At 55.4% G+C, this 12,606-nt stretch overlaps 1 protein-coding gene across 2 annotated transcripts in view; it reads right to left on the minus strand.

Annotated features, from left to right (window-relative positions):
- Positions 1–12,606, minus strand: part of xrcc6 (X-ray repair complementing defective repair in Chinese hamster cells 6) — a 78,462-nt gene that overhangs the window by 37,082 nt on the left and 28,774 nt on the right. For both annotated transcript variants that reach the window (XM_072491968.1, XM_072491967.1), the window contains 2 exons: positions 11,159–11,345; positions 7,805–7,973 (listed from right to left, as the gene is read on the minus strand). In XM_072491968.1, the coding sequence (XP_072348069.1) occupies positions 7,805–7,973; positions 11,159–11,345 (356 nt within the window). The remainder of the gene's footprint in view (positions 1–7,804; positions 7,974–11,158; positions 11,346–12,606) is intronic.

Genomic DNA, 12,606 nt, shown 5'->3' on the forward strand with positions numbered 1-12,606 from the left:
GAGCAGGGAGTGTTGCCGCTCATCGCAGCCATCCAGGCCGTCCGCGGTGGAGGCAATGGGTGAAGGGGTTTTGGCCATTGGTCAGGTTCTGCAAGGCGTTGGGCTTAACGTGCACGTGTCATCCATGGCCCAGCAGAGGGTTGCCCTCTCCCAGGCAGCCATCTCTCAGAGCCAACACGACATTGCCGCCGCTCTCGGGGCCCTGGCCGAGTCTCACCATGCCATGGCCCGGTCCCTGCAAGCGATGGCTCAGTCCCAGCAGTCGTTCGCGGAGAGCATTGACCGCCTGGCGCACGTGATGGATGGCGTCGCGCACTCACAGGTCGAGATCGCACAGACCTTGGCAGGAATGTGGCACTCCCTGGGCCCCGTCTCGGCGAACATTCGGACCATGGTCGATCCTGCTGCAGGCCTCCAGGACTGGCAGCGCCAGGTGTCGGGGGTGCGACGGGGCATGTCTCCGAGCGCATCTCTGTCCCACAGTGAGGCCCGGGGGCCACCGGGCTCCCCGAGGGAGGAGGAGGTCCTGGGGCCCGTCCCGGTCGCTCCATCAAGGGACGTCCCGGTACACTCGGCTTCCCCCCGTTCCGTTCCTGGCGCATCTGGTGGGGAGCGGGCAGGTCAGGGTGGCACCACGCCATCCAGCACGCCCGCAGAGCAGCCTGGCCCATCGAAGCCGGGCCGCCCCAGGAAACGTGTGCCGAAGGGGAGCCATGTCGAAGGGCGTGATTCACAGCAGTCCGCCTCCACTCCTGCTGTACCATCTGGGAACACACCTAGACGTAGTGGTAGGGCCGTAAGGCAAAGAAGCTAGGCACGTAAGAAGTTGGCACGGGTGCAGGGCACAGTCTAGTTGTAGTGGGTAGGGCACCTATGTCAACCACACGAATAAACTCACTGTTGAATTTGACTTGTAAGACTGTGAGCTATGTCCGGTGCCAGGGGGCTCGTGAGGGTGCCCGATTGGCACTGGGGTTAATGAGCGGTTCAATGTCGGTGCCGGATGTGTTGTCCCTTTCCCCCCCTGCCTCCCATAATCGGACACCGTTGTCCTCGGTACACCGACGCCAGCCACCCCACGGGCATGTGGTGAAATATCCGTCACGAAGGCTGTGCCCACCGGAGTGCATGGTTCAGCGATAGCCATGAGTCAGACGTCGGCTGGTGAATCTGAGCACACAGCTCATCGGAGAGCAGGCCGTCATCATTCAACATGGCACTGATCACACCCGCTTACCCAATCAGCACTGTGCAATCCCGTAGTGCCGCAGTGGTACGGTGATGTGGAATTGGTGCAGTGAACGCGGTGCGGGGGGAAGGTGGTGGGTGCTGTGTGGTGCCCGTGTACAGGAGTGACGGTGCAAGTGGCAGTGTTCAGCGAATCCCACCCCCACGGTGCGTGAACCGTGCGGCCACCAACGCATCGCGTGCGCGCTGTCCGCGGCGGTGCCGTCACGTAGCCCCCTGGGCGTAACCAGCACCCGGGCAGTGTCTGCGTCCTGCGCCCCTCCCCCCACCCTGATGCGCCCCATCCTCCTCATCCTCCGCATCCTCCTCTTCCCCCTCCCCCTCGTTTGCGTTGGCTCCGGTGCCGTCGGGTCCTCCCTCCGGCTCCTCCACCCCTCCGCATGGCAATGTTGTGCAGCGCACAGCAAACCACAACCATGCGACCGACCCTGTCGGGTTGGTACTGCAGGGCCCCTCCGGAGCGGTCCAGGCATCTGAAGCGCATCTTCAGCAGCCCGAAGCACCGCCCCACCACACCCCTGGTTGCTGCATGGGCCTCGTTGTATAGGCTCTCCGCGTTGGTGTGAGGCCTCCGTATTGGCGTCAGCAGCCATGACCTCAATGGATAGCCCCTGTCGCCCAGCAACCAGTCCCTCAGCCGGGGGGGACATCCATCGAACATTGCGGGGATGAACGACTGTGCCAGAATGTAGGCGTCATGCACACTGCCGGGGTACTTTGCACACACATGCATGATCGTCATGTGGGGGGTCGCAGACCACCTGAATGTTTATGGAGTATGTGCCCTTCCTGTTCATGAACACGTCCCTGCTGTCTGCAGGCGGGCGCATGGGGACGTGCACACCATCGACGACACCCTGGACCATCGGTATCCCGGCCACCTTGGCGAATCCACGTGCCCGTGCTTCCTGCTGTGCTCGGTCCTCGGGGAATTTAATGTACCTGTCCGCGATGGCGTACAAGGCGTCGGTGACGGCCCTGATGCACCTGTGGACCGATGCCTGTGATATCCTGGATAGGTCCCCGCTCGGCGCCTGGAAGGAACCGGTCGCATCGAAGTTTAGGGCCACCGTCACCTTGACGGAGACTGGTATCGCGTGTCCTCCTCCCATTCCATGTGGTGCGAGGTGCGCCACGAGCTGGTAGATATGTGCGACCGTCTCCCTGCTGAACCGTAGTCTCCTCCTGCAGGGCCTCGAACGACATTCTGTCACGGTACACCCTCGGCCTTGCTGGACGCCTGTGGCGCCCTGGCACCACCATCAGTGGATCCTCCTGCTCCACCTGCTCCTCCTCCTGCTCCCCCCCAAGCACTTCCTCTGCATTCCTCGCCGTCTGGCGGTCAATGTTCCCCTTGGCATCCCCCGTACATTCCGGGCCTGAGCGCCTGCGGCCTGCGCGGCGACGACGGGCCACTCCGCGGCCATCCCCTCTGCTGCACCGGCAACCGCTGCATCTGCAGCCACTGTGGCCTGTCCGACTCTACGCTGCCGGATGGCAAACTCCAGAACTGCGGCTCCAACCACGGCAGTGAACATCGCTGTCTGGTTGGCAACATGGTGACCTGCAGGAGGGTGGTGGGGGGCAGAGAAACGATATGTTACACGGAGGTTCTTCCACACCTCGCCAGCCGGGTTGCCTGGGATCCCTGTGTGCCCCGGTGGCCTGGTCACGCTGCAGATACGCAGCCAGCCTAACCCCTGGTCACTGTCTGCGCCCAACGGTCACTTCACACCGTACTCCTCCCAGTGTGCCCCTCGCCTGTGCCCATCAGCCACACGCACCCTGCGGCCGTGTCCTCGTCACCGTCCTGCCTTATCAGGGCGGCTGACATGTGGCATCCGCGGATGGACGATACCATCCACACTCTCCCTCACCCCCCCCCCCCCGCACACTCTCTCTCACCCCTTTCCCACCTCCACTCCCTCCCTCACCACCCCACCTCCACTCCCTCCCTCACCCCCCTCCCACCTCCACTCCCTCCCTCGCCCTCCCCCCCCCACCTGCACACGCTCCCTCACCCCCCTCCCACCTGCACACTCTCACTCACCCTCCCCCACCTGCACACTCTCCCTCACCCCCCCTCCCACCTGCACACTCTCCCTCACCCCCCTCCCACCTGCACACTCTCCCTCACCCCCCCCTCCCACCTGCACACTCTCACTCCCCCTCCCCCCACCTCCACACTCTCCCTCACCCCCCTCCCACCTGCACACCCTCCCTCACCCCCCTCCCACCTGCACACTCTCCCTTACCCCCCTCCCACCTGCACACCCTCCCTCACCCCCCTCCCACCTCCACACTCTCACTCACCCTCCCCCACCTGCACACTCTCCCTCACCCCCCCACCTGCACACTCTCCCTCACCCCCCTCCCACCTGCACACTCTCCCTCACCCCCCCACCTGCACACTCTCCCTCACCCCCCCCACCTGCACACTCTCACTCCCCCTCCCCCCACCTCCACACTCTCACTCCCCCTCCCCCCACCTGCACACTCTCCAGCACCCCCTCCCACCTGCACTCTCCCTCACCCCCCTCCCACCTCCACACTCTCCCTCACCCCCCTCCCACCTGCACACTCTCCCTCATCCCCCCTCCCACCTGCACACTCTCCCTCACCCCCTCCCACCTGCACACTCTCCCTCACCCCCCTCCCACCTGCACACTCTCACTCACCCTCCCCCACCTGCACTCTCCCTCACCCCCTCCCACCTGCACACTCTCACTCCCCCTCCCCGCACCTCCACACTCTCCCTCATCCCCCCACCCACCTCCACACTCTCCCATACCCTCCAACCTCCACACTCTCACTCCCCCTCCCCCCACCTGCACACTCTCCCTCACCCCCCTCCCATCTGCACACTCTCCCTCACCCCCCTCCCACCTGCACACTCTCCCTCACCCCCTCCCACCTGCACCCTCTCCCTCATCCCCCCTCCCACCTCCACACTCTCCCTCATCCCCCCTCCCACCTCCACACTCTCCCTCACCCCCCTCCCACCTCCACACTCTCCCTCACCCCCCTCCCACCTGCACACTCTCCCGCACCCCCCCTCCCATCTGCACACTCTCCCTCACCCCCCTCCCACCTGCACACTCTCCCTCACCCCCTCCCACCTGCACACTCTCCCTCATCCCCCCTCCCACCTCCACACTCTCCCTCACCCCCCTCCCATCTGCACACTCTCCCGCACCCCCCCTCCCGTCTGCACACTCTCCCTCATCCCCCTCCCACCTGCACACTCTCCCTCACCCCCTCCCACCTGCACACTCTCCCTCATCCCCCCTCCCACCTCCACACTCTCCCTCATCCCCCCCTCCCACCTCCACACTCTCCCTCATCCCCCCTCCCACCTCCACACTCTCCCTCACCCCCTCCCACCTCCACACTCTCCCTCACCCCCCTCCCACCTGCACACTCTCCCTCATCCCCCCTCCCACCTGCACACTCTCCCGCAACCCCCCCTCCCACCTGCACACTCTCCCTCACCCCCTCCCACCTGCACACTCTCCCTCACCCCCCTCCCACCTCCCCACTCTCCCTCACCCCCCCTCCCACCTGCACACTCTCCCTCACCCCCCTCCCACCTGCACACTCTCACTCACCCTCCCCCCACCTGCACACTCTCCCACATCCCCCCTCCCACCTCCACACTCTCCCTCCCCCCCCTCCCACCTGCATACTCTCCCGCACCCCCCCTCCCACCTGCACACTCTCCCGCACCCCCCTCCCACCTGCACACTCCCCCTCACCCCCCCCTCCCACCTGCACACTCTCACTCACCCTCCCCCCACCTGCACACTCTCAAGCACCCCCCTCCCACCTCCACACTTTCCCACACCCCCCCCTCCCACCTGCACACTCTCCCTCACCCCTCCTCCCACGTGCACACTCTCCCACACCCCCCCTTTTGGCCGCAGCCTTCTCGGGGATGCCGACCCGGTATTCAGGAGCTGCGGAACAGTCCGCTCACCTCCTCGCTGCTCAGCGTCAGCCCAGCACGACTGGCTGACGACTTTATTTACCAGGTGTGAACGGCGAAGGTGTGAACTGGGGTCACGCCGTCGGGACTTCGGCCCATCCGGGCCTGAGAATAGCAGGGGTGGCGGAGAATCACCATTTTGGGTGTCGCGAGCGATTCTCCGGCCTGCGCCGCGCGGAACTCGATGGGGCCGTTCCCGCCGCTTGGGAGAATCGCGGGAGGGCGTCGGGAAAATTTGGCAAGCCAGGCGATTCTCCCAACCGGCGTGGGAGCGGAGAATCGCACCCGGTGTATTCTATTTAGTGTATTCTAGTGGGGGAGCATTTCGGGAACAGTGACCACAATTCAGTAAGTTTTAAAGTACTGGTGACAAGGATAAGAGTGGTCCTAGGGTGAATGTGCTAAATTGGGGGGAAGGCTAATTATAACAATATTAGGCGGGAACTGAAGAACATAGATTGGGGGCGGATGTTTGAGGGCAAATCAACATCTGACATGTGGGAGGCTTTCAAGTGTCAGTTGAAAGGAATTCAGGACCGGCATGTTCCTGTGAGGAAGAAGGATAAATACAGCAATTTTCGGGAACCTTGGATAACGAGAGATATTGTAGGCCTCGTCAAAAAGAAAAAGGAGGCATTTGTCAGGGCGAAAAGGCTGGGAACAGTCGAAGCCTGTGTGGAATATAAGGAAAGTAGGAAGGAACTTAAGCAAGGAGTCAGGAGGGCGAAAAGGGGTCACAAAAGGTCATTGGCAAATCGGGTTAAGGAAAATCCCAAGGCTTTTTACACGCACATAAAAAGCAATAGGGTAGCCAGGGAAAGGGTTGGCCCACTGAAGGATAGGCAAGGGAATCTATGTGTGGAGCCAGAGGAAATGGGTGAGGTACTAAATGAATACTTTGCCAAAGAGAAGAAATTGGTCGATGTTGAGTCTGGAGAAGGGGGTGTAGATAGCCTGGGTCACATTGAGATCCAAAAAGACGAGGTGTTGGGTGTCTTAAAAAATATTAAGGTAGATAAGTCCCCAGGGCCGGATGGGATCTACCCCAGAATACTGAAGGAGGCTGGAGAGGAAATTGCTGAGGCCTTGACAGAAATCTTTGGATCCTCACTGTCTTCAGGGGATGTCCCGGAGGACTGGAGAATAGCCAATGTTGTTCCTCTGTTTAAGAAGGGTAGCAAGGATAATCCCGGGAACTACAGGCCGGTGAGCCTTACTTCAGTGGTAGGGAAATTACTGGAGAGAATTCTTCGAGACAGGATCTACTCCCATTTGGAAGCAAATGGACGTATTAGTGAGAGGCAGCATGGTTTTGTAAAGGGGAGGTCGTGTCTCACTAACTTGATAGAGTTTTTCGAGGAGGTCACGAAGATGATTGATGCAGGTAGGGCAGTGGATGTTGTCTATATGGACTTCAGTAAGGCCTTTGACAAGGTCCCTCATGGTAGACTAGTACAAAAGGTGAAGTCACACGGGATCAGGGGTGAGCTGGCAAGGTGGATACAGAACTAGCTAGGTCATAGAAGGCAGAGAGTAGCAATGGAAGGATGCTTTTCTAATTGGAGGGCTGTGACCAGTGGTGTTCCACAGGGATCAGTGCTGGGTATGGAGGGCATTAGCTATGAGGAGCGGTTGAATGAACTCGGTTTGTTCTCACTGGAACGAAGGAGGTTGCGGGGCGACCTGATAGAGGTCTACAAAATTATGAGGGGCATAGACAGAGTGGATAGTCAGAGGCTTTTCCCCGGGGTAGAGGGGTCAATTACTAGGGGGCATAGGTTTAAGGTGAGAGGGGCAAGGTTTAGAGTAGATGTACGAGGCAAGTTTTTTACGCAGAGGGTAGTGGGTGCCTGGAACTCGCTACCGGAGGAGGTGGTGGAAGCAGGAACGATAGTGACATTTAAGGGGCATCTTGACAAATACATGAATAGGATGGGAATAGAGGGATACGGACCCAGGAAGTGTAGAAGATTGTAGTTTAGTCGGGCAGCATGGTCGGCACGGGCTTGGAGGGCCGAAGGGCCTGTTCCTGTGCTGTACATTTCTTTGTTCTTTGTAGGGGCGGTGTATACTATTTCTTGTATTCTAGGGTTCGTGTATTCTTTATTGGATTCTAGGGGCGATGTTTTCTATTTATTGTCTTCTCGGCATGGTTTATTTTACTTAGGGTAATCTAGGCAAGGGGCACTTTATTCAGGGGGGTCTAGGGTAGATATTCGATACAATGACACATTTGAATCTGTTCTCTCGTACGGCAGCACTGTAAATATATGTAATGTAAATATATGTAATGTAAAAATATATAATGTCAATATATATAGAATGTAAATTTATACAATGTCACTAACTGACTCCCCAGTCGGATTAACATGTAACTTACTGGAACAGTTAATGTTTTGACACTACACACTGCCACTGCAGCCTGTCCCAGCATCTCTCTATGTGGATTTCTCATTTGAACCATCCGCTAATTAAGGAAAATGGTAAAGAAACTGTGGACCCTGTAAACCACACTGGGGTGTGACATGTTCATTGGGTTAATTGGCAGCAGTAACAGTGGTCGAGGGTTACCTGTTATCAGGATCTCCTCTGGGTAAATGAACTGGGAGGGTCTGATGTGGTGGTGTTTCTTTAACAGCGACAATGGCTTGAAACCAATGAGGACCAAGCCTGGGTCATCAAACCTCTTCATCTCCTCAGTTTCTTCTTTCTCCAGAACTATCTGCTTGTGTCCATAAACCTGGAAACCACAATCAACAAGGACAGAATTTATGTTAAAGAGCAACATCTTTCCAGTAATTAGAACAAAGAACAAAGAAAATTACAGCACAGGAACAGGCCCTTCGGCCCTCCCAGCCTGCGCCGATCCAGATCCTTTATCTAAACCTGTCGCCTATTTTCCAAGGATCTACTTCCCTCTGTTCCCCGCCCGTTCATATATCTGTCTAGATGCATCTTAAATGATGCTATCGTGCCCGCCTCTACCACCTCCGCTGGCAAAGCGTTCCAGGCACCCACCACCCTCTGCGTAAAAAACTTTCCGCGCACATCTCCCTTAAACTGTCCCCCTCTCACCTTGAAATCGTGACCCCATGTAATTGACACCCCCACTCTTGGAAAAAGCTTGTTGCTATCCACCCTGTCCATACCTCTCATAATTTTGTAGACCTCAATCAGGTCCCCCCTCAACCTCCGTCTTTCCAACGAAAACAATCCTAATCTACTCAACCTTTCTTCATAGCTAGCACCCTCCATACCAGGCAACATCCTGGTGAACCTCCTCTGCACCCTCTCTAAAGCATCCACATCCTTCTGGTAATGCGGCGACCAGAACTGCTCAACATGACCTGCCGACTCTTGTACTCAATACCCCGTCCGATGAAGGAAAGCATGCTGTATGCCTTCTTGACCAATATCGACCTGCGTTGCCACCTTCAGGGTACAATGGGCCTGAACTCCCAGATCTCTTTGTACATCAATTTTCCCCAGGTCTGTAAATTCTATGAAATTCGATAAAATTTATTTTTTTTGAATAAATTTAGAATGCCCAATTTTTTTTCAAAGTGGCAATTTAGCGAGGCCAATCCACCGACCCTGCACATCTTTGGGTTGAGGGGGTGACACCCACGCAGACACGGGGAGAATGTGCAAACTCCACACAGACAGTGACACACAGCCGGGATCGAACCCGGGTCATAGAATTTACAGTGCAGAAGGAGACCATTCGGTCCATCGAGTCTGCACCTGCTCTTGGAAAGAGCCCCCTACTCAAGGTCAACACCTCCACCTCATCCCCACAACCCAGTAACCCCACCCAACACTAAGGGCAATTTTGGACACTAAGGGGCAATTGATCATGGCCAATCCACCTAACCTGCACGTCTTTGGACTGTGGGAGGAAACCGGAGCACCCGGAGGAAACCCACGCACACACGGGGAGGATGTGCAGACTCCGCACGGACAGTGACCCAAGCCGGAATCGAACCTGGGACCCTGCAGCTGTGAAGCAATTGTGCTAACCACTGCGCCACCGCGCCGCCCATCATTATGGAAATGTTTCAGTAGATAAATCCAGTGAAGTCACAGCAAAATACTGCGGATACAAACAGAAAATGGTGGAAAAACTCAGCAGGTCTGGCAGAGGGAGAGAGAGTTACATTTTCCAGTCTGTATGATTCCTTCTTCAGAGGTCAATCCAGTGAAGATCTGGTTGAAAAATGGAAAATTTATCTGGGGACGTGGATCTGGGTGGGATTGTACAACATATTCAGGACGCTGAAAGGAGGCTGATATATAGTCAGGAACAGGCAGCCATTTGAAGAGAGACGACAATTGGGCAGAAGCTAAAAAAAGATACCTCACGCTGATCCGCATTTTAAATGAAAAGGGTAAGTTAAAAGCAGCAAATCAATATGCAAAATAGGGAGAGCCAAATGTAAATTAAAAGTTTTCTATATCACAGCAACTTCAAAGCATTGCTGAACAGGTTGTCGAAGCTTTTCATCTTACACTCATCAGGACAAACACAAGAATGCCAAATTTCAAACAACCACAACCATTTATACGACAGGAGAAAATGTTGCTGATTGGTTGAAACATCGACTCAAAAGTGCTTCATTGGCTGTAAGTGCTTTGGGCCGTGCTGAAGTTGTGAAAGGCGCTGTTTTAATCCTTTTCTTTCTTTACTCACCCCATTGCTTCGCATCATCATCTCTTCTGTCAATTAATCTCTCTTTCCTTTCACCCAGTCACAGACCTTCTGTTTCACTCTTTCCAGCCCTCTGTGCATACCCTTCCTCTGTACCTGCTTAAAACCCGTGACATGTCAAACGTGGGCTAGTCCCAAAGAAAAGTCACCGATCTGGAATGTTAACTGTTTTGCTCTGCACCGTACCCACAAGGGCCCCACAAGGGATATAACAGCACAGTTCTTATGTTACTGGGTGAGTAATTCAGAGGTTTTGATTAATGATCGACAGACACGGGTTCAAACCCCACCAGAGCAGCTGGGGAATTTATTTAAGTCCAGTTAAATAAAGCTGGTATTAGTCTGCCGTCCTTACCTGGTCTGGCTTACTAGAGACTGTACAACTGCACAGGTGACTCAACTGCCTTCCAATTGGCCGAAAAAGCAACTCAGTTGTATCAAAAGTCATGGCAAAAACCAACAATACTGCAGTGGGGGCCTGCATTCATGGTGTGTATGCTACAGTTGTACACTGTACAGTTGTAAGGCGCACTTGGAATATTGCGCACAATTCTGGTCGCCACACTGCCAGAAGGATGTGGAGGGTTTGGAGAGGGTGCAGAGGAGGTTTACCAGGATATTGCCTGGTCTGGAGGGTGTTAGCGATGCGGAAAGGCTGAATAAACTCGGACTGTTTTCATTAGAAGGACGGAGGTTGAGGGGTGACCTGATAGAGGTCGACAAGATTATGAGGGGCATGGACAGAGTGGATGGGCAGGCACTCTTTCCCAGGGTGGACGGGTCAGTCACCAGGGGGCAAATACATTTAGAATGGTCCTTGTGAAAAAATTTAGAGAAGATGTGCGAGGCAGTTTTTACGCAGAGGGTGGTGAGTGCCTGGAACGGGTTGCCAGGGGAGGTTGTGGAAGCAGTTACATTAACGGTGTTCAAAAGGCATCTTGACAACAATGGATAGGACGGGTATAGAGGGATACGGCACAAGGAAGTGCTGAGGGTTTTGGCTCAGGTTGGTATCAGGATCAGTACGGGCTGGGAGGGCTGAAGGCCTGTTCCTGTGCTGTATTGTTCTTTGTTTGTCACAGAGTGCAGCGCTTGGAGAAAGTTCCTCAGCACCACCTTCTCAAGGGCAGTTAGTGAATTCAGAGAGGGAGATTTCAGATTCCCAGCATGGCAGTATTTTGACCAGTTTCTGTTCAGTACGGTTCACTATTCTTTACCTGGGCCTTTCTGGTGTCGCTGGGCAGGAGCAGGCTGCCCGTATCCCCGTTAAACCAGCGGGTTTTAGTTTTGACCGGCTCGTTGGTTTCCCGGTCCAGACGGATGGCACTCGGTTTTCGGGCATTGCGGATCAGATTGTAAACTCCGACTGAAACTTCCACGCCTTCTCCCAGCTTCAGGCTCAGTCTGCGCCAAAACAAACAACAGGACATCAAATCCAATCAGCACCGCAGCAGAGAGAGGTTCACAGGGGCGGAGGTGAAGACATTCGGATGCACATTAAGTGGCTGAAGAAGGCCAGAGTTTAGGGGTGGGGGCGCGATTTAAGCCGAGCCCCCGATGACCTGGTCAGCGGGATGGAAACGATCCCATGGCATCACCTGCAGAGCAAGGAAGTTCTGTCCTGTCACAACGTGTGTTCCTTCATTAAGCATCAAAAACAGAACTGGTAATTTATCTCAGTGTGGAAGTCGATAGCTGCTAAGTAACCTGACGTACTGATTGATGTTTTATAGAGAATCCCAACAGTGCAAAAGGAGGCCATTTGGCCCATCGAGACTGAACAAACCCTCCGAAAGAGGACCCCACTCCCCCAGCCTATCCCCAGAACCTACGCTGCACATCTTTGGACACTAAGGGGCGATTTTAACATGGCCTAACCATGGTTAATCCACCTAACCTGCAGTTAGACTGTCGGAGGAGGAGGAAGGGACGCAGACACAGGGGGAACGTGCAAACTCCACACAGTCACCCAAGGCCGGAATCGAACCCGTGTCCCTGGCGCTGTGAGGCAGCAGTGCTAACCAATGTGCCGCCGTGCTGCCCAACACAGGATACGCAGCAGAGAAACAGGCCATTGAGCCCTGCACCTCCATGCTTCACACAAGCCTTCTCCCACCACTCCTCATTTAACTTTATCAGCGTAACTGTCTAATTTTTCTCTCTCTTCGAGCTTCCCTTTAAATGCATCTACGCAATTCACTACAACCCTGTGGTAGCCAGTCCCACATTCCCACCCTCTCTGTGTAAAGAGATTTCTCCTGCATTCCCGGCTAGATTTCTCTGTCAATAGTGTTGATAGTTTCTAGTTCCCCGCAAATGAAACACGCCCTTTGTGTCGATTCTATGATCACCGCTTACAATGTTAAAAAGATCTCCACTAGAGGGAGAAGAGACGGAGCTCACACGGTGGGGATCTATGTAAATACCGGCTGCTCCAGGCTGCTCTCATGGAGCCCGTGCTCGGGTTCCACAGAAGCTGGGTTGTCCCCTCTTCCTCACAGCAGCCAAGAATTAACTTTTCAACCTCAGGTCGAGCCATCTTGCTCCATTGAGCAGATTGCGCACACGAGCTTAGATCTTCAAGTCCGCCAAGGCGCACAGGGGAAATGTGTCATGAAGGATTATATTAGAAACTGCAGTTTCATTGGTGCAGGAGACACTGCGT

This window comes from Scyliorhinus torazame, chromosome 29 (assembly GCF_047496885.1).
Source record: "Scyliorhinus torazame isolate Kashiwa2021f chromosome 29, sScyTor2.1, whole genome shotgun sequence".
In the NCBI taxonomy this organism is placed as follows: Eukaryota; Metazoa; Chordata; class Chondrichthyes; order Carcharhiniformes; family Scyliorhinidae; genus Scyliorhinus; species Scyliorhinus torazame.